Source organism: Thunnus maccoyii, chromosome 9, assembly GCF_910596095.1.
Source record: "Thunnus maccoyii chromosome 9, fThuMac1.1, whole genome shotgun sequence".
Lineage (NCBI taxonomy): Eukaryota > Metazoa > Chordata > Actinopteri > Scombriformes > Scombridae > Thunnus > Thunnus maccoyii.
In genome coordinates this window covers 7,725,510-7,748,517 of record NC_056541.1, presented here as the reverse complement: position 1 = coordinate 7,748,517, position 23,008 = coordinate 7,725,510, and the positions used below count along the sequence as shown (strand labels likewise).

At 44.5% G+C, this 23,008-nt stretch overlaps 1 protein-coding gene across 3 annotated transcripts in view; it reads left to right on the top strand.

Annotated features, from left to right (window-relative positions):
• Positions 1–23,008, top strand: part of znrf3 (zinc and ring finger 3) — a 70,257-nt gene that overhangs the window by 15,000 nt on the left and 32,249 nt on the right. For 2 of the 3 annotated variants that reach the window (XM_042421924.1, XM_042421923.1), the window contains exon 2: positions 22,673–22,795. In XM_042421924.1, the coding sequence (XP_042277858.1) occupies positions 22,673–22,795 (123 nt within the window). Of the gene's footprint in view, positions 1–13,365; positions 13,388–22,672; positions 22,796–23,008 lie in introns of those variants that run through there. The other variant, XM_042421926.1, reaches the window with a different exon arrangement.

The following is a 23,008-nucleotide window of genomic DNA, read 5'->3' as shown; positions in this document are numbered from 1 at the left end:
TTTTTTTCTCTCCTTATTCTTTATGCAAAAGTAACATAAGTGGTGTTTCTGCACTACATATCTCACCAGTCAAACAGAAACATGTCTCTTTCTTAAGATTTGTTGTTGATGAGGTTGAATTTCCTTATAGCTGCTGCTCTTTTCTTCAACTTTTCAGTTACACCGGTAGTGCTTTTCACCCTAAGTTACGTTTAATGCCGCCTAAACAAAGCAAAATGTTATGTTGAATGTTGTATGTGAAATGTTGTGTTGCAAAGTTTTGGTACCATGTGTGTCCTGTTTGAATAAATCCTTGAGAGCTTAGGAATTGAAGGTTAAAATCTGTGTTTAATCGTGCAAAATGAGTTCCATCGTGTGTTGATGGCAACACTTTGTTTTTCTACATATGTCATTGCTGTGTAGGATTTCGGTTTGCGAACGTATCGGTCTTCACCCAGACACACCCAACCAATGAGAGCAAAGATTTCTTAAAGAAAAACATTTTCCACAGCTGGGAGGAAAGATATTGTTGAAAAATGAAAACCCGTGCATGTTTTCACATTGAAAGCATTCCAGTTGTTCATCTGGTTATCCCACAGAAACAGCTGTTACTGCTGCAGGACATGTAAGAAGCATCACCTCATGTGCATCCATCAACAACATACCTGACACCAGGTGTTTTACGAAAATTTAAAGGCTTTCATGGATTTTGGTCAAAAAATGTTGAAAATGATGTCGCTAATTACCAGTCGATTCCATTGTGTGGTCACTGTGCACCAAGGATGTGCATTGCATGTGAGTTCCTTGCACCGCAAAGCGGATAAATCCTGGACGTGGAAGGAATGGAGAGCATGGATGGTGGGTTGAGAACGGCGGGGAAACCAAAGCACGGGCTCACAAAAGCCTAAAATGATATCGCTGGTGGATATCTGGATGCTTGGGATGCCTTGGATGGCTGCTGTACACTTTTGGCTTTGTCTTTGGGGGGATGAATAGAGGCCTCTGTGGTAGTGATGACAGGCTTCTCCGGGCCAGGCCCTGGCTGGCTGGCAGACTAGGTGCTGGAGGTCGGGACACTTCAGCTCTCTCATAGGGGCAGGAGCCCAACAGGGGATGCTGGTTGTCCTGGTTCTCCCTACAAAAGACACTCTGTTCTCTGCCTATGACCAGCGCTTGTTATTGTGACATGCCAGGTACACTCACTCACACACACGGGTTTAGCTGAAAGCCAAGGGCCCGCAGCGCCAACCCGAGCCTGTATCCTCCCACCTGTGTTTTCAATGTTTTGACGTGGTTCTAGGTTTAGATGGATATAATCATTCTGTTCAGATGTTGGCTTCTCTGTGAATTTGAACTTTGAGCATTGCTCAATATTGATGACAGAGATTATGATTTTACTCAACAGCTTCAGACCTGCCATACATAGCCGCTAACAACACTATATAGCCAATCATGTCGCTGTTTGTCAGTGTCACTTGTTGTTTCAGGGAGATATCCATCACATGCAGGAAAAAAACTGTTGCAGATATCTAATGATTGTTCTTTTTGCAAATGTCTTACATGAAAATGGTCAGTGAAATTCATCACAATGGCAGTTTTATTTCAAAAATCATCTGCATTCAAAAACCACATCCTGACTAATGCCTTTGTAGATGCTCGTTAGGAAGATTTACTACAACAGTCTTTCACACTGCAACTTTGTGAAGATTTGTTTTCCATTTATCAATGAATTTTAGGCATTAATCCTGCATAGATTTTTAAAAATTGACGAGTAGAGGGATGATAATTTGTGACAAGACAGCACTGATAGCATGCAGATGTTGCCTTCAAGTGTCAAAAAGCTCTCTCACGCTCACCTACTACAGTACAGGAGGGCATTACAGAGGAGAAGTAGCCGCCGTGGCTGTCACAACAGGTTTCATCATTCTTCGTGCTGCACTAATACAGCACCGCACAGCTGGCCAAGACAAACGTGAGGTAAACACACTGCTCACTGGACTGTGTGACTCACGCTTTAACATGCTAACAGCACGCCCTGGGGACTCTAATGGCTGAGGCTAGTGTGGTCTTTTCATGTTATTTTGAATAATTCACGAAATACGGAGAAGCTGTAAACGAAGATGGGGGGGCTTCCACACGCAATGCACGATCAGCGGTAACTCTCTCAGACCCTTCACATGCCCTCCGAGTTTATCCCGATCGACCCTCTGAAGATTCACAGGGCCTCTTTGATGCTTATGCTGTCCTCCCAGCTGGGAGGCCAGGGGATGCAAGCAGCCCCTTTGGTCTTCAATTTCAAGTCACACATTCTTTCCTTAAGGACCCAGAGGTCCTGACCCTTAGTTGCAATGGAATTTCATATGCAAAAATAGGCCAGACTTGCCAGCTATTTGAATATGCACTCGTCCTCTTTTAGCATTCATCATCTTCCGATCCTCAGAATTAGGTATTCATCTTCAAGGTGTCATGGTGAGGTGTATGGAAATTTTGGTTGAAGCAGCGACGGACAGATCTTCCCTGACCCCTTCGTCCCTCTCTGTCCTTTTTAATATTTTCATCATGGTGATTAAGAGTTTGAAAAGGGTCTGTATTGCCTATCAAAGAGACAAAGTCTAGCTTGACAATTACCTCACTGTTCAACACAAACATGGAGGTGGAACCTCAAAGTAACTGCTCTAGCAGACTGGATTTTAAAAATAAATCACATAATCACACTGCGGTATAAATCAGCTCAAAGCCATGATTTTTTTTTTTCTTTTTTTTTTTGAATGGGAGTCTCTCTCAGGAGATGGTGAATCTGCTACATTGAATGGTTAATATTTATCATCATACAATTTGCCAAATCTGCAAATTCCTGCGCACCCAACGTTTTGGCTTCCAGACATTACAGTTACATTACAGTAACTTTGCACAGTTTTGCCAGCTTGTTTTTCATCTCCAGAGGCAGTATTTGCCATTGCTGTCCCTTTTCAGAAAAAAGGCTTCCAACCTGCAATCCTCTTAGATGTGGAGCCAAATGCCCCAGAGGTTACAGCCAGCTAAGTGGTTCCTTGTTTCTAATAAAAAACAAATCAAATAACATGGATCCCTAGGGGTTTATAACACTAGAGTCATGAACTCTTGGGCAGATAAATCTCTTCCAAATATCCCCATACAAAGGCATGGATGTGGGAGGAACTTGTTGGCTTTGATTGTATAATTTATAAGCCACAACGTGCCGAGGAGTGTAGAGGAGGGGAGGGGGGGGGGTGGGGGGGGAGAAAGCTCTGACCACTCAGCGATGGAACAGCCCTCTCGACTGTGAAATGACCTGATCTTTTAGAAGTTGGCCATTACCTTTTTTCAAAGCGGCCCGGTAACGCTGACGGCAGGAAGTGCTTGTGTGTGTAAAGCAGGTTTGATGTTTAACTCTTCAGGGGCGGTTATCCCCAGGGTCTGCTTATTCCCTCAACCCCACAACTTCTCCTTCCCCTCTTCTCTCTCTCCGGCCCAGTCAGCTCCTACCTCTGGCAGCGCGACCAGTGAGAACGGGAGGAACAATACTGCGTTTGTGCACCGCTCTGCACTCGGCCTGCTGCTAAACAAATGTTCGGAGGAATTCTGGTGGCTGGCCTTGCCCCTGGGCCCAGGCTGATCCCACAGTGACTTCATAAACACTCACTGGGGCGATCAAAAGAACAAATCAGCCTTTTATAGGGAGCTATATGGTAATGGAATTATTTCCACACCAATTAAAATTTACTTTTCTCTCCCCTTGCCCTCATGTAGACTATTTATTTTGCTCCTACAGCAAGAAAGGGAATTTTTCTGTTGCCCAAGGCGCAAACAGTCATTTTTGTAGAGGCTTTGCGCAGGGTGGAGTGACGAAGGCATGACAGTCTAGTTTATGCCACTTTCTCTCCTTGTAATTGCCGCTGATGTTGTGGTAATATTTACAGGGTGGTTTACACGCCCCCTGCCCTAAATAACTTGTTTTCATGGTGTTTGGGGGTATGTTATTTTACATGTTTTCCTTTTTTTTTTTTTTTTTTAAAAAAGTTCAATTTTCTCAGAGGCGGCTTTGCAAAATCTCATGAAATCCTTCAAATCAAAAGCACTTAAGCAGAGAATCTGAAGTGTTTCCCCCACCCACAGTGGAATGTATGAAATCCACAGCCCATGTCCTCAGGCGGTGGTGTGGGTTGACGGAGTAGGAGATGAGGGGGATTGAATGGCCGGGTGACATGGATCCACACCCAGACCTTCAGCCCATGTGGCCCTGAGGTGACTGGTAAAAGGATACAGGCATGCAAGATAACATTTACTTCTTTTTTTCAGGAAAAGAAGAGTTCACAGTTAAAGGGTCAGTTCACCCAAATTACAAAAAACACATATTCTTTAATGTTATTTAGCCATGCAGACAGTTGAGGTTTTAAAGCATGTGTCTGAGTTTAAACCCAAATTATTTCAAATATATGGTAAAATAAATAAATAAATAACTGCTTACAGTACTGTTCAGTACTCTTGTTAATAAAATGGAGTAAGAAGGAAAGATATTTGATAAGAGATTGGCTAAACTAGATGTTCCTCAACACAGGACGCACACCGGTCTTTTTCTCTGACCCGCCTCACCTGCTCACACCTGCCACTGCGAGCCCAAGTCCTTCCTCCAAACCATTTTCCCTCCCCACCTCAGCCAGGCCTCAACTTGGCCCAGCACCTTGCTGCCTTTTATCTCCACCCACTGATGGAGCCAGCCATTGAAGCAACCTCAACGCCACCCCCACCCCTCCCAAACCTTTCTCTCTGTCTCTTTACCGCTCGCCTGCACAATAGCCTCGCTCGGCAGAGTTCCAAGAACAGTGTTTGTCCGATCACCGCCGCAGCCCCACCCCCCTTTTATTGGTGTGTGTGTGTGTGTGTGGAGGGACAGTGAGTGAGTGTGTGTGTGGGTTTGTGAGCACACTGTTTTTCAAGCAGCCAGAAGGAGGTGTGGCTGGATCGTTATGGCAACCTAAATTGCAAAAAAAAAAAAAAAAAACTTTCTGAGTATTTCTTCTTTAGAGTTGTAATGAAGGTGAAGTTATGTTGAGCATCCAAGATTTTGGAAGTAACAGTCTGCATAGGCAGTGTTAGATGACTTGCAGTTGGAGCACTTCCAAGGCTTTGATGGGAAATAAAGTTTCCTGGTTGAATGATCAACACAAAAGATGAGCTGTATTAGAAAACATGCAGTTCTTTGATTAAAAAAATCCAAAAAAGTACAAGCCTTGCTTAATAGGAAGAGAAAAAAAAGTCAACTATGACCCCTAATGTACACTAAACATCTGATCACTGAGCTTAAAGTTCTGTTGTGTATGTGGCTAATGGTGATCAGAAGTTAAAGATTACGCTTTGTAGAAACACTCTGCAATTTAAATCGGTTTACTGTAGGATTATGGGTCAGTTTTGTTGGTGTAGTGTTTTGTTCCCAATTGCAATGATGAGATGTTCTGAATTCTTTGTTCTTTGTACCTGTGACTGACTTCCTCTCCATAGTGATGGTGACTAAGACTCATGGGCTGTGAAGTATTTAGAACCATGTGCAAGATTTGTATTTCTGTTTGAACCATTGAAGATTTCATGAAAAGAAAACTTTGAAGTGTGAATTTACAGTGAGGGAAAAACTACTTTCACGACCAGCGTCTCCACCAATTTTGCAATTCTATTGATGATTCAGGGAACATTTTTTGATGTGTTTGAAAGCATACTCCATCCTGTGCTTGCTCTCTATCATTTACCCCCCTCATCATCCTCCAAACACACACACACACACTTGTACACACACCTCTTCTCAAGTCCTAAGCCTCTATGTCCTGAGCCCAGCTGCTCTGCCAGGGTAGGGTTGTTCCTTTCCCTTTTGTCCATGCCACTGACCTCCAAGCGCACTGGGAGCACACCTCTGCGGGGCCTGGCCCGTAGCCGGACGCTTGATGTGGACATTGTTGGAGCAGCGGGTCCCCCTCACCCGGGCAACCAGGCCCCTTTGAGCCCTTACCCCTCACTGTTTGCCCAGCCACTCTTTCCTCCTCGGTCCACTCTTCTTCTTTTCCCCCTTGCCGTGGGACTGGAGGAAAGCTTGAGAGACAGCATGTTGTTTTGTGCTCACTGCTTGGTTGTGCTGCTGGTGGCCGGCTTCCTATGGTGCACCAAAGCTCCCATTCACTTTCTCTCCCTCTCTTTCTTTGACCTCCTCCGAGGAATGAACCCCTGTTTGATCACATTAGGGGAGAAAGAGAGAGATCAGTGGTGCTTTTGACATTCCCACTAGCTTTTGACAGTGTATGTGCTGCTGATCAGTTTGCCCGGCACCAGCAAGTGGCCTCTTTTGAATTTCTCCTTTTTCTTTTATGTTTTTTTAGGCCAACCATTGTGAAGCCTTTGATTAGAATGTGTGGGTAGAGCTTAGCAGGACTGCTGCATCATTTCTTATTTCACACTTTTCTCTTGATTCTGCTCCCCCCCCCCCCCCCCTTTTTTTTTTTTTTTTTTAAAAGAGCTTGTTTTGACCGAAATCAACTTCTGCTATCATATCTATAGAAAAACATGTGCTATCAAGTGAAAGGGAGCCACAGCATGTGGATGCACCACTTTGACAGCCTCTTTGTGGGAATCAAAGCTGAAACAGTCTGATACTTTGGTCATTCGGAAAGCAGAGATGTATGTACTGCACAGTTGGTGAGAACTGTAGAGCTTTTTTATTCAAAAGCCTGATCACAGCGTGGGTGTTTATGCTGAGCATTTTCTCACTTTGATATCGTGCTCTTCTTATCGCTACTCAGAATCGTTCTGATAGAGCTGCCCCCCTCCCGCCCCCCGTTTGATCTGCAAGGTTTGAGCATATTTGACAAAGCTCACGTGATTTTGGGTATGACCACTTTACATTCATTGGAGGCCATGCTTACAAAGACGCAGAATTTGCAAAAGGCTTAAAGAAGGCCTCTTGAATCTTGTTTTATTTATGCCAAAAATGCCTGGCCACAATTAACCAACCACAACCACTCTGAATGTCAATTTAGGTCATTTTCTACCCTCACAAAAGCCCCGGACTTGGAGCCCATGAAGCAGAAAAAAGCTGATGTAATGGGTTTAAGAAAATCTCCAAGGGGAGTCAAACCTCACCCACACACCCCCAACTACCCCCCCCTCCCCTCCTCCTCCTCTGTCCAAAATCCCACCCCTTATCCACCCTCCAAACTCTGAAGCGGTCATCACCTTCAGTCCCCACCCAAATATGGTCACTTTGATCCCTAATTACAGCAGATTGGAAACTTTCACAGGAAGAGTTTGAGCTTTTGGACAGCAAGCAGTTTGTGATGGCGACCCCCAACCCCCCCCCCCCACCTCCAAAAAAGAGAGAAAAGGTTTATGATTCACTGATTTAGTGTTTGGGATGGGGGAAGGGGCGCAAGAGATGAAGGCAAAGGGACGAGGGAGAAAAAGAAAGGGGGTGGAGGGGGGGGGGTAAAGAAAAGAAATCCCAGCCTTGGCACACACACACACAGACTCTCTGTGCAGCGCAAAGCACAAAAGAAACCTGTAACGCCTCCAGATTCCTTCTAGTCGAGTATCAAAGACATGCTTTGCTTTAGAACAAGAGACTAGTGGGTAAGATAGGACTGAGTGAGCCAGTGAACCCAGCACTGGCTCGGTTGGGTGCTGCGAGTTAATCTCTCAGATAGGATTTTTTCCCCCCTTCTTCTTCTCTACCTCCTCCTTCTCTCTTTTTTTTTCCCTCTTTGGGGATATCGGTATTACGGTGTAGCTCTGAAAAGAGGGACTTGTATAACCTGATCACTAGCCAGAATAAGCGCAGGGAGAGGCTCCGAAAACACATGCAGAGATGGCTACTGCTTTCATGTTCAGAGGTGGGATAAACCTGCCCACTGGTCCATCCTGGTGCCTTTAGCCTAGCTTGTGTCTCAGACCTCCCAGAATTTTAAAGAATATTTTAATAAGTGCCTTAAATGGAAACTTTAGATGAACAGTGTTTCATCGATTGAAGTATCTCACATTATGTCGATGATGTTTAAATTTTTTTGAAGGCTTGCATTGACTATTGTCCAAAGTTTAATTGACTTTGCGGTCAAAATAGAAAGGTTTGCTTGATGCTTATTCTACAATTATTTTACATTGTCTCTTCATTAAAACAGCAAATAATGATCTTAAGTATTCATTACTGTATCTAATGTATCTCTGGTCAATTAACCATTTAATTGTTTAATCGCAGAGTCAAATCTTCAGAGATCTTGTATTGTCCAACTACCTGTCCGAACTCAAAGATGTTCAATAAACAATGATAAATAACAGAATATTCCTCACATTTGAGAAGCTGGAACAGATTTTATTGCTTTATGAAGGACTCAAACGATTGATTGTTTATCAGAATCGCTCTTGATTCATTTTCTATTGATCCAATAATTGACTAATTGTTTCAGAACTAGTGTTTATCTGTAGTAGAGCCTGATGATATTGGAGTTTTGATTTGGCTGATGCTGACATTGATGGTTGAGAGTTTTTTTTTTTTTTAAATCTGATAACAGTATATCGACTGATATTCAATTTTTAACATGAACACATAACAAAATGTTTGATAAGGATCCATTATATTTCATTATTGAAGAATTGTAACCAGCATATGTATGGGAGATGTCTGTGAGCGGGAGCTGTTTTGGTTAAAAAATACATTTGTCAGTGCGCTTTAATAGACAAACTATTTCATTCTTTTTGTAATTACCTCAAACATAGTTCAGGCATTTCTTATTACTTATTGGCCATCATATATATCAGTACAAATATCGACTGAAAGTACTGGCTATGCAGATTTATCAGTTGGGCTCTAAAAACTTGCAAGCATGTATGTATTTGCATTGTGTCAGTGTGAAAAGCATGTATATTACCTCTTATCCTTAAAGCTACAACAATTAGAAGACTGGAGACTATTGGCGGTTTGGAGAACATCCAAATAGCTTCCGGTGCTCCTGTTCTTGCCATTCAAGGTCTTCCCTGAAGGAATATAAGTAGGAAGTTGCATGATGGCTCCCCTCACTCCATCCTGTCCCCCTAGTCCACCCCAATCCATGTTTCTTGCATTATTCCTGGAAATGGCCCTGGCTTTGTTTATTCACATTCTCATTTCCTCTGGAATATCATTAGCTCCTTGGAGGGCCTTGAGCTCCTCGATCAAGCTTTCCTCCTGTTTCCCCCCTCCAGGTTGTCATGAAAGGTGATCGTACAGCCATTCAGACACAAGAGAGCAAGTGAAAGAAAAAGAGGGGTGGCAGGAAAAAAAAAAAAAAGACACAAGCGAGCCAAGAAAAGACCTGGGAATGTGTCAGGGGCTGATTCTACGTGTGCCAGTTTTCACAAGAGAAAATCAATCTCGCAAACCCCCCTCACCCTTATTACTCCATGTTTTCTTTAAAGGTCGGTACATTTGAAACTAACTCATGAGGTTAATTGCTGGTGACACTAAACGCATTCCACATGTGGTTTAATGGAGCCCCCGAGTGCAGCGTGACCCTAGCCATCCGACCCGGAAGTGATGTAGGTGAGCACTTCCTCTGGTGTAGTCGGAGCCCCAGTAAGTGTTTCCTAAAGAAAACAAGTCAGAGGCGTCTGAAACCTGAAACCAGTGCTAATGCTGGCTGCCTCTCCACCTTGCCCTCCCTCCCTCCTTCCCTCCCTCCCTCCCTCCCTCCCTAAACACTGTGGCCAGGGGGAAAGCAGAGGTAAAGAGGAAGGTGGGGGGGGAGTAGCTCTTACCATATGAAACTCACCGTCTGTGCACACATTCGTTTTAAGTGTGTGAACATGTGCATGTACTGTAAGTCCTGTTCACATTCCTCTCACTCTCACTGGCAGGGAGCTACAATCCTCAGCAAACACACTGTGTGCAGCGTTGGCCAGTGCTCTGGTTAGCTGAGCCTTGTGTAACCAAGCCCTGACAGACATCGGCATGCATGGCCAAAATGGCTTGTTTGTGTAGTTGTTGTGTGGAAGGTCATTCACTACATTAAGTGTGTGTGTGTGTGTGGACAAAATGAACCTGACCTTTGCAGAAAGCCCTGTCTGTCTCTTCTCTGAGGAGCGGCTGGATTACAACACTCATCTCCTGCTGTAACACACAATACTCACACACATGAATTTATTTCTATATATATATATATATATATATAATATATGCGTCCACAGCCGCTTTCATATTGCGGCTTTGATATGCCTGGGTTACTGTGCATATTTAGCATGTGGCTTTGGTCATCTAGTGTTTGCCATTCCCTTAATCTATTACTCAAAGCATCAAGGTTTAGGTGGTGCAGCTTTTGATAATGGGCCAGCTGCTTGCCTCGGACGTGTTTGATCTCCGCAGGCCACCTCTGCCACCGCTCCCACATACCGCAAATCCAAATACTGAAAATTTCAAATGAAGACCGACCACACTGAAATCAGTTTTTTGTTGTGGGTGAAAAGTCACCGTGATGAGAGAAAAAAAAGCTGGAAATGATGGACTTAGTGGAATCATGATGATGTGTTCATAACACCTGTTGTTTGTGTTAATGATACTTTTTCAAATTGTGATTAAAAACAAACAAAAAGAAAGGTTTTACATGTGTAGACTCACTGTGGTGTAATACAAACCGCTGGAACACTTCAAATCATTGCATTCAACATCAACATTGTTATTGCAATGATTCTGAGGATTGCTCAATAATATTTTTTTTATGTTTAAGCAAAAATGCAAAAAAAAAGTGCTGCTTTACTTTGTCTTATGTTATAGTGAACTGAATATCTTGGGGCTGTGGTGAGTTGGTCAGATGTAACAAAACATGTGAAGACGTCACCTAGCGCAATTTTCTGACTAAACTATTAATCAGATGAAATCAGATGTTTTATGTTTTCTTGATGAGAAAGTGTAAATCAGTGAATGAAGCTGCTGAAGTGTCTGTCTGAATGAAACAATTTGAGTGTTCATGCTTCATTTATAAAAACAGACTGAATTAGAGAGGAGAGTCTAAGGGAAAACACAACTTGGGAACATACTGTATCCTCCTCTTCTTCTTCTCACCATTGGCCCAAACATTGGGGGACTGGGCAAGGTTGCCGCCATGTTGTCCACCACAAAGGGCAGGGTGGGAGAGGGGGGGGGGGGAGGAAGGGCAATATGGGCCTATACTCTAATCCCATTCCAGCGGGCCGAGCAGCAGCAGCAGCAGCTTGCGCCGCATTCCACAACTCCGGGGGCTTTATGGGCGGGGAGGGAGGGTGAGCAGCATTCCTCCATGGCCGGGGCCATCAAAGACGCCGCGTAACTTCAAAGGCCAGTCAGAGCCTAGGTGTTGATGACTGCAATCCTCCCCTCGGTCCACTTTTAGCTCAACCCCTCAGCCTTCTCACACACACACACACACACACACACACGCACACACACACACACACGCACATACAGAGTGGACTGACTGCGCCAGGTATGCGCAACCTCCCTCCTCCTCCTCCCCCCCACCCCGGGCTCACCAGCCGTTCTGCAGCAGCATTAATCATAGCTCATTAAGTAGTGACATTGACTTTTGTTTTATGGCGAGGGTTGCAGAGGAGCGGGCCGGAGCGGGGGGATGCCAGTGATATTTGGGGCAGTGCTGGCAGCGACCGGAATCTCTAACCGCATCAAAGCTGAATGTGGTTTGGAAACTTAACCTGCAGAAAGTTAAAGCCGTTTGACTAATGGGGTAGTGCTGAAATGATTAGTTGATAAAACAATTAGTCGACGGACAGAAAAAGAACAACAGTTTTGCTAATCGATCATGCATTTCGAATCATTTATCAGGCGAACGTGCCAAACATGTGCTGCTTTCAGTTTCTGAAATGTGGAGATTTGCTGTATTTTTCTGTTTTGCATCATTGTAAATTTGATATCTTTTGGATTTTGGACTGTTGCTCGGACAAAACAAGCCAATCATGACATCACCTAGAGCAGTCATAACCTGTGATGAGCATCATTCACTATCATTTTATAGTCTAAAGGATGAATCAATTAGCTGATCAAGAACTTGAAATCTTGTGAGAAATGTTGGGTAGAAAAACATGTGTACTTGCAAGTGCTACTCTGCAGTTGTGTGCTGTGTAGAACAGTTTATTAATGAGCCCCATTTCCCATTGCTTGTTTGCATTGTTAGTCATGCTAATTAATTCTCTGTGGCACCTTGATGCTGACAAATAATTTATGCGCGTGTTCACCTACTTTTTGTAATTGTCCTCATAAGGGCAGCGGCCTCACGCGCATGGAGACAATATGTTGGCTCGCTGTTGTTACTTTATCTTCGCGCATAGATTCTGTGATCTCTTCAGGGAAGAGGGGTGCAGTTGTTTCCACTCCCCCCCCCACCCCCCACCCCCACCCTTCTCTTTCCAAAATGGTGGCATCCAGCCCAATGTTGACCCCTGTACTTTGTCGGCCCGTCCTTTGTTCGTGTCACTCTGGGTTTTAAAGACTGAAGAGCTGAAAGTGACACCAGGGAGACTTTTTTTTTTTTTTTGAGTGTGCGTACACACACACACACACACACACACACACACACACACATTCACACACACACACGCCATTGACGGTTTCGGGATGCACTCGCATAGAGTTAATAGAGTCACAAGCTCGGCGTCCTGCTCAGTGTTAAAGCTGTCAACCCCGGAGCCTTGTGCTACATATCAGGACATTTACATGATATTAGGTGTCCTCTGCCAGCGTCCCCTGCTCGCACTGAAACCATGACACTTGTTTGCTTTGCCCGTTGCTATGAAGATGGCGCGGAGGTGATTTTCAGAGGAGGTTAAGGAGGGGACAGCGACTGGTGGGGGTGGGGGGCTTGGTTTGGGGTGGGGGTGGGGGGTGGGTGGGGGGGGGTATGAACAGATGATGCCTGCACTGTGGCTCACATCACCGAGCTAGCTTGCTTCGCACGCCCTTGACATAAGAAGAAAAAAAAAAAAACAGTGCCAAGAGTAAAGCTGACTTTCATAAACTTTTGTCTTCAGTCCCCAACTTTTTTTTCTTTTTCACACTCCTCCTTTTCTTTGATTTAGACCGCCAAAATAAAAGATGGATGCCAGGCTAGCTCGGCTAATTGTTCCTTTAGTCCCAACGGGGAAGACAAAAGAGAGGAAGTCTTCATTATTTGAGAGGAGAAGCAGAGGGATCCCTTTACACTGATAATGTTACAGGAGGAGGAGTGTCGGGGCCCCACCTGTAGGGCCCTCCCAGCTGCTCCGCTGTAACTGGATCCTGTTCCCTCTCTCTCCTCAAGGCTACCAGCCCCCTTTGAAGTTATTTCTAGTGCTGGGAAAGAGGGGCAGAGAGCGACCGAGAGGGGCAAAGACTGACCGAGAGAGAGTGAGAGGGGAGGTGTGTATGTGTGTGTGTGTGTGTATGTATGTCGTGTGTATGTAAGTTTGTGAGTCTATTTGTGTGTGCTATACATAGAAGGCTGCAATTCAAAACTCCTGCTCCTTTCTTGTGCTCCTTTCTCCCCCCCCCCCTCCCGTGTGCTGTCCGACATTGAACCTCTGTGCGAGGATAAGAAAACTCAGAAGATGTGTTGTTTTGATTGGAGATTATCTGACATGTTGTGATAGTAACTGAATGAATAAACCCTTGAAGACATGTTATTGACTAGGAAAATACATCCCATGTCTCTACTGACATTGTTTTTAGTTTAGAAAATTGATAGAACAACTTAGAGAACATCCCCTGGACAGAAAGTTCAGGGGACGTGCAGAATTTTCTTTCTCACAGATTTCTATATATAGAAATAAAAGAAATATTTATTCTATTTCTTTCCTCTAAACAAGTTTAATTCCATAAACAAGATTATTATATATACAATATTTGCGTTATAATTTGGCCTGAAGTCACTTTAAAACCTTTTCGGGCTCATTTTTGTCAACAAACGGACAAAAGAAAAGCCATACTTGTCATGTCTTGAGTCTGGTGGTAACCCTGACCTGCGCAGCCAAGGACACACGCTGTTAATCCTCCTGGCAAGGTTTATAGGAGTGTCTGTTAAACACACACATCCCAACGGGTACCAGAAGCTTAACCTCACAGAGCCTGAACTAAAATGACTTTGCTAGAGAGAGAGAGAGTCTCCCCGTTCCTTCTCTGCTTCGGTGATTTTATTTTGGGTCATCATTCTGGATTAAAGGCCTTTTTGATTTCCTTCCTCTGTCCTTCAGGCATGATGCCTTTAGCTCTTCAGGGTTCAGACAACTTGTCTTCCAGCGGGGAAGGTGAGATAATGAAACAGAGGAGACGGGGAGGGATGAAAGCTAGATGGAAGAGGAGGCATTCCACATGAACAGATGGCCACAAGACTTTGGGAAAATTTGACCTTTTGACTTATGACTGTCAATCAATGGCGACTCGCTACTCACTTCTTGCAAAATATGTACTTATATCATAACGGCAAACACGCAGTTATGAATGAAAATCACACCTTGCGGAGTGATCATTCTCTTGTTTTTGTGCTTTAAATCTGATGAATTTCTTTCAGCAGGCGTGTTGTTACTGGGGGCGAGTTAGCAGATTTGTAGATGAGATATCGCTGCATGTATGTGGCAGCTGGTGAGGCTATCTCGTAGATTGTGCAACCGAGCATTCATTAGCATGTGTGTGTCTGCGTGACAGTACTTTTTCTCACATATTTTAAATTAGGATGCCATTTTTTTGAGCTCATTCAAGCTCCCAGCAAACAGCCTCACCTCTTCTTTTTCTATATATTTACTAGAGGTCTGAAGAGCATGTGCTAGTATTATTTATGTTTATTACTAATGGAAGGCGTTTGTGCAATTTGCAGAAGAAGGAAGGTTGGGGGGGGTTAAGCGCCAGCAGGAAAGTAATTGGTTAAAGCATGCTCCCATGTCTGCCCTGCTGGGCACAGGGGGGGTGAAGTTGACTGCGTCCTGACCGCACCGCAGTTTGCTGTCAGGGAGGGTGGCTGGTGGAGGAGCTGGTGCTAACATGGTGTTGACATTTTGCTAGTTTGTGTGTTTTGGCCAACAGTTTTATTCAGCTTGTTTGCTGGATGTTGCATAATGGAGTGTCGTTATGTGCTGGTTTGCATAAAATGTTATTTTACACTGCAGGGGTATTGTGATATTGCGTATGATTAAAGGATAGGTTCACAGTTTTTCCAAGTCTGTCTTAAACTAATAGTCAGCTGCCCAGGTGATCATCCCTCCTGCTAACATTAAAAGATCCCTTTCAAAAGTGATGGGGGGGGGACAAAATCCACAGTTGTCATTTTGTACAGAAATGTACTTAAAAGTTTTTCTAATGCTAATTTGATGCTTCAGCAGTCAAAGTTAGTAAAATCGAGTGGGCATCATTGTAACAAAAACTGCAAATTAGACACTAGAAAGACAGTAACTTTGAAATATATCCACTTGATTTGATCAATTTCGACAGCTGAAGCTTCATATTAGCTTCAGATAAACTTTTAAATACATTTTTGCACTCAAGCAGGACTGTGGATTTTGTCCCTCATCACTTACATTGAAAGGACATGAGGAGTGAACCTCCTGATGGTCAGTATGAACAGAGGAGATGATTACAGCTCCAAGAAAAAGCTGTTTCAGTGTTCATTCAAGCACCTGAATATTGTTTTAAGACAGACATGAAATATTGTGAAGCTATATCGGCTTGTGTTTTTATTGTTATAGTGCATCATGAGGCGAGCACTAATGATAATTGCTGAGTTGGTTTTGTAAACAAACACGCATCACCCCTGAGATGACTGGCTCCAGCTTTTCAAATGTGAGAATTTGCAGTTCTTTGTTGTTTTATTTATATATATATATGTGTGTGTGTGTGTGTGTGTGTGTGTGTGTGTGTGTGTGTGTGTGTGTGTATTTATGACACTTGTTAAGACGAAAGAAGCAGTGTGAAGATGTCACCTCGGGCTCTTTGAACTTGATGAACTTGAACGTGACAGACATTTCTTACTACTTTTTTGACAATTTTACAGACTAAACTATAGATTAACTGATAAAAGACAACGGCAGATTAATCATACATGAAACAGTTAATGTTTGCATTTGTTCAGAGCTGTTGTGTCATTCGTAGCTGAGAGCTGCAAAACATTCTGTTGCTCATGAATATGTTGGACTTTTATTGAACGTTACTGTGATATTATTTGTCATACTATATTTGCAAGAGTTAATTTGGCTTGATTTAAAGACTAGAGATTAAAGAGTAACCACACACCCAAATTCTGCTCCCTCCCTCCCTCCCAGCATATTTAAAATATGTAGCAGGGCAATGACTGTAAGGGGGGGGGGCGTGGCCTTGTGACTAAGTAGTGTGTGTGACGCTGGAGGTATTTCATGACGTAGATAAGCCCCAAACAATCAACTCTGTCAGCATTGGCCTTGCAAGGTTCAGGGCTGATTTTACAATTAAAACAAAACATGTTGAGCCATTTTCAAGCCAGGAAATGCCGATTTTTACAAACTTATCATGTCAATATCAACACCAGCGCTGATGTGTTTCATCACGGTACAGTCATATAATTTAGTTTACATGTTTAAGTGTGCAGTACCTCTTTAAGTTGACACTGCTAGATGGTGTGAGTGTCTGCAGAGGTACTATGTGGCTCAGGATGGTGCAATGGGTGTATTTTGTGTGTGTGTGCTTGTTAGTGTCTAGTCATGAACATCCTGTTGCACACCACTCCATCCTGGCCTGAAAAAGCTCTTGCTGTCATCTTTCAGCTCCGAGAGTCGTGCCTCGGTCATGAGACTCTGAAAGACACCACAGAACCCAGAGGAGACTCGGTTCGCGGGCTGTGATCAGACATACCCCCCTCGGACCATACCCATGCCCACATCCCTCAACACAACCGCCCGCCGCCTCAGTTGGCAAAGGCTTGTGTGTTATTCCAGGAAGTTGACAATGCTCCCCCCCACCCACCCACCCCCCCATAGAGAGGGAGGTCGAAGCATAGTGCTGGGGAGGGGAAACTGTCGGTGGGGAGGGGTGTCGGAGGAGGTCGGAGGGGTCGGGCTGAATTAAAGGCCCGGGAGGTGGTGGGCGGGATGCTTCATCGCTGGGGGTGAATGAGTTCACGGAGAACGGACGGTCAGTGCAGTGAGAGATGCCACTGAGTTACCCCTTCGGTCACCCATGATGCGTTTCAGGCTACAGACTGGCCTCTACACACGCCTGCGCTCAAACAGTGAGACACGTAAACACATGCGCGACGCTGGGGAAGCAGGTGGGTGTGAGGACTGGCGCCGTGCCCGGGTTTTTCTTCCTCTAGGTTTTTGTGTGCGTGTGAAATAGGTGCCAGCTCTTCTTCCAGAATTTCTAAAAAGAAATCCATGAACAACAGATCTCGTCCAGTTAATCATTTAGCCAGCCTCACAAAGAACATCTTGTAAAAATTTGTCCTTGGCTTGGCACACGCTTCAGACAACAAGGCAGCTTTGATTGTTACGACAGGAAACTCATCCTCAGCGTGACCTGAATGCCATGGCGAGAAGTGTTGGAACGGGGTTCTGGGTAAAATATTGATGCCTGAGATTTTCTAAAAACAGATTTTTTGAGAGTTGATGATTCAAGGACGTACATGCCCGCGTCTATATCTGCATCCTGTATAGATCACTTTTAGCTCAGGGATCATTCTCCTTTTCCAATCCGCCTACTTGCCTTTGATGTTGTGAGCTCCTGGTGTGTTATAGCGAAGGATGCCTTGTTGTAATGCACAGCACATTAAGCGCCATGTTTCAGCAAGTGCATAACTTTAAATAGACATGCAATTCAGCAACTCCTTTTTAGAATTTTTAAGATTTTTTGCACCCTACAAGCATCATTTTTTTTCTGAAGTTCACAAGGTTTTACTAGCTGCTGGTGCTAAATGCAAGTGAGGAGAGAAATCTTTTTGAAATTTCTGCTTTGTCACAAAGAAAGCTTTTTTTTTTTTTTAGCCCTGGGGGATGTTTCATTTGCAAATACAGACATTTGGAGTGGTTATGAGGATTTCAAAGGGATTTTTTCAAAAGTCCAGTAAAGCGGGAAAACAAATTTGCTGATTATTAATTTTTTTTTTTGAAGTGGAAGTGCAAGTGAGGATAGAATTCATACACATACACAGCTGTGCAGAGGAAAAAAGACGAGCTCTTTCATGCAAGGACGACATAGCATGATGAGGGCAAGGGAGGGTGACTTGTTTTGGAGGTGTGGGAGGGATGAGGGGTTATGGTGTGGGGGGGGGGGGGGGGGGGGGGCTGTAACCGGGGGCCACCAATAATTTAGAGGGAGAGAGGAAAAGGGGGTGCGGCAGGAGGAGGAGGGGGCCAGAAGTGGTCGTTGTATGATCAAAGGCTCGGCGAATTGTGTCACAGACAGACGGAGAAGAATGGCGTTGGATGGTGTGACTTGCATTTTGATGTCCTTTGAGAGCCTTGGGGGTGGGGGGGGGGGAGTGGTGGGAGCTTTTTAGAAGTAGGGCCCTGTTTTGATCCCATTACCCTACTCTCAGGTCACTTATTGGTGGAGAAGAGGACCATAAAAGACCAGAGTGAGACCAGAGAGTTGGAAGAAGGTTTTGTGATTTATGTTTTTTTTTCTCGCAGCTGAATCAGATGAGATATTAGTGCTTCCAGCATGTGAAAACAGGCAACTATGTAAAGAAATTTGGCAAATATATAAAATACAAACATTCCTAGATAATAATAGAGGAAGTGGAAGCTTTTATAAATATGACAACCAGCTTTTAAATTAAGATTGAGGCACTGTTTAATAACACAAAACCACACTATGAACCGATATATTATAATCAATGTCATTGTACTAAAAAGACAATATCACAGCATTGTGCACTGAGATGTATTGGCTTAAAAAAAGCATCACCATGTGAGCAAGAACTTTCTCTACAGGTGGTTTTGCAGAAAGGGTTGGCAGGGGGTGTGGCCAGCTTGTGAGTGACAGGTGGAGTTCAAATCCCCGCCAGGATTTCATTGAGAGTGTGGCCTGTGTAATGGGATATTCATGTGAAAGGCTGCCTCCCCTCCACCACCCCCACCCCCTCCCCCCCCCCCCCCCCCCCCCCCCAGGGGCAGGAAAGGCAGGGCAGAACAAGAGCCGCCCCCTTGTGGTACTTTGGGGGCGCCGGATGCCCTTCACCCAAAACACTGGGTATAGAGGAGCAGAGCTAAGTGGAGCAACCGGGTGTTTCCAGTGGGCTGAGCTTGTGTGATTTGGGGGCCTAGCGGGGAAAGCTAGCAGTTGGAACAAGAGAGGCGACAGTCTCTGTCATATTGTCTGTGTGTGTGTGTGTGTGTGTGTGTGTGTGTGTGCGCGAAGGCATGTTTGCATATGTGCTCGTTACTCTTTTGTGTGCGCGGCCGGTAGCTGTGACCCACTTCACTAAATCGCCTCGTCTCTCATCCAAACCGAGCTCCTTTTCCTTTTGCTCCCCATCCCCACATCCATCAACGCCTACGTCAAGATCTGACAAAAAAGAAAAAAAAAAAAAATCCCTGCGGTGGAGATAATGGTGCAATGGCCAGCCTCTAAAATAACAACATGGTCCACAACAACAACACTGCCCCATTTGGAGTGCAACAGCCCCCGCACAATGGCCCAGTGTTCAGGACCCAGGGGCACAGGCGGGGCTCCCCACTGCCATCTTGTTAGACAAGCAGGAGAGAAAGGTCATAATCACACAGCAAGCAGCGCTCCACTTCCTGGTCCTCCTTTAGATTGACTGAGACAGAGAGACAGATTAGGCCTCTCTTTAGATCCCCTCCTACACTGACTCGCTCTGCTTCCTCCCCAACAACATCCTCATAAGATACTGTATGTTACATCAAATTCAAAACGTTACCTTAGTTGACTGGGATGTGCGGTATGTGCAGGAGAATTTGTCAGGTTGTAGAATGATATTAAGTGGGAACGGCATGTCCGGATATGCAGCTTGAATGGAAACCTGACGAGGTTACGCTCTTTTATATTTTTCTTTCCCTTCAATTTTGGCGTCCTCCAAAGGCTGAGAGGGAGAACACACTCTGAAATTATCATACCAAATGTGTATGTAATGTATACCTGTGCAGTCTCCCTGCTCCTGCCAGCCCCTAGGCTAATATCTACCTTCCAAACAGTCATCCGGGGCTCAGTAGCTCTCCGCACACAAATGCTCAATAGAGGAAAAGTATGGCGTTTTAATTAGTTGCAAAACCCGCGCACATAAAAAGCAGGTACGTGCACGTGATGCAAGCACACGGAGCGGTATCCGGGAGCAGGAAAAGCATCCTTGCGAGAGAGCATTTCTGCTCCGTGTGCACAAATGCGGTCCCGTGAGTACGGGGCTTGCATCAGGTGAACACGCCTGGTTTTTATCTGTGTGGGTTTGGAAACTGTTTAACGCCATAGAAAAGCAGCTTTCAGAAAATGCATAGTGAATCTATGAAATCTGGGCGGACAAGATGACTGCATCCTGTGGATTTGTGAAAAAAGGTATTTTGAGACAGAGTAGCCTTCCTTCATGATGACCTCCTCTTTGGTTTTCTGAACTCTGTTGTGAGAATGAGCCGTTTTGATTCGAAGGACAAGGATTGTGATTGTACATTGGAGCCTAATCTTTTGTCATACTAACATTTGTCTGCCTGTGTGTGTGTGTGTGTGTGTGTATGTGTGTGTGTGTGTGTGTGTGTGGGAGGCCTGAGGAGGAGGATTCAAGGATGAATGATCTTTTCAGAATCCGTTTCAAGGGAAAGTGTATGTGTCTTCGGTTTCAAATGTTCCTCCAGCGTGGTTACCTTAAAGGCTTGTGATTTCTCCAAATCGACATCTGCTGTTCCAGCCTGCTTCGCTCTTCACAGTTAGAGCCGATAGTGTGAAGATTTCAGTCAGCTTTCGTCCCTAAGGCAGAAACGCTACGCTGTGGAGCTCTAGAGCGGCACACGTTGTCCACATTCCTTCCCTATGACTCTTCCATAGTCCGCCTGATTTGCATTTGACCCCCTTACTCTTAGCTAAGTCCTCCCCAAAACCCCTTCAGGTCAGGGGCTTGACCCCTCGCCCTTGTGGCACTGAAGTGACTAGGCGCCAGCTGAATATCTCTTCAATTGGCCTGCTGCACGACTAGCCTGCTCCCAACGTGATAAAGTGGGGTTCAAAGGTCAGGGGTCACCAGAGGGAGAAGGGTATCTTGGGTCATCATCAGCAGTGGCCCCAGGGCCAGAGTGGCCAAGGGCTCGGCGCCACAATGCTGGCTGATTGGGTTGCTGTGGTCATTGGGTTAATAGGATAAGTGGCCTGCAGGTCAGTTTGGCCCAGTTCTAATGCTAATACAGAAACTTGTCTTTGCTCTGTTGCCAGGACGGGGAATGGATCCAGGATTTTGGGCCACCACTTGGTTACAGTTTTAATCCAAGCTTGTTTCATCAGAGCTTTAAAGTATATTATTCCATTCAAAGTGACTGGCTGACAGCTGTTCTCCTCCGCCTTTTGCTTTTGGTTTGTGTGTTTGTGTGCTGTGATTGTTAGGGTTATCTGCTGACTTCCCTCACGATACAGACACCTCTTGGGAGTGCATACTAGCACATCCGCAAGATTGACGCTCAGATAACCAGCCTCTAGCCGTCTCTTGATGTCAAAACGTGTGATACAGATTCAGGTTTTTGAAAAAAAATTCTCATTCTGTTACAAGTTGTCTGACACTTGGCGAGTCTTCTAGCCTTCTTCATCATCTTCCCACAGTCAAGATAATTCAAGTAAAGTAACGGAAGCGCTTTGAGATAAATACTTTAAGATAAATGCTTTTGTTAGTTTGCAATTAAGGAGGCTGCCAACTTCTTTTCTTTTGGGCCCAGGGAGTGAGTCAGTGTTTGTGATGTCTGCCATCCTTTAGCTTTAATCTTCTCTAAAGACATCGTCTAGGAGCTGGCTCTGCAGAGCTTTTTTGGCAGAGAGAACTGGGCCAATTTAGTGGCCTTGAGTGTAATGAGAGGACAACTTAAAATAGTCTGATAGACACTGAGCACACTGCATGGGAAACATCAGCATCCATTTTCATAATTTTAGTGAGAGAAGATGAAAAGACTCCGGTCGTTGTGCACATATGCACAGTAGAATTTGCAGAAACGTTGATCATTTGCAGCAGTAAGAGTAGAAGCACCTTTAAATAGAAATACAACTGCTGTTCTTCGAGGGGTCAGGTAGAATACCGTACTCCGTGTTTTAGATCTTTCACGATTTCGCCGCACACGGTGAATACTTCAGAGACACGTAATGCTCTTAAGCTCTTATGTTTCATAATGGAAAATAGGTGACAAGTGGATTATAAATTGTTGCACTCCTTCAAACAACGGGGGTATCCAGGAGAGATTAGTCCAGTTCTCAGCCGCCTGGAGCAAATCTATAAGCCATTGATGCTGGGACCCTCAAACTTTGACACATCGTGTGGGGCAGCGTTTCATGTTGTCATGAAACTCTGCACACGCTCGTTTTAAGGAACTGGAGATACAACTTGCCATGTGTGCATGTCACTTATTATCCTTTTTCTTGTTGTATCGGCGATGTTATACTGAAGGGTTCATGACAAGGCTACCCATCATCGCCTTTGAAGTTACCTGTAACTCTGTTGTTTTGATGCGAATACTAATTTATCTTTCTATCTGTTCTTTCCAGATGCATCCTTTGGGATTATGTAACAATAACGATGAGGAGGACCTATATGAGTACGGCTGGGTCGGAGTGGTGAAACTGGAGCAACCAGAGCTGGACCCCAGTTGTCTCACCGTACTGGGAAAGGTAAATATATCAGTGATGTTAACCTTTGTGGTGTGTGTGTGTGAGGCAGAAAGAATACTAATGTAGCAACACAGCTCTGAAAACATCATCTTTGTTATAAATATATTGTAGTTGGACTCGAGTTATTTTTGACACCTTATTGTGATTAATTGCCTCAGTTGAAAAACATATTTGTGGTATTAATACTGGACTTCAGATGACTAGATTACTGCT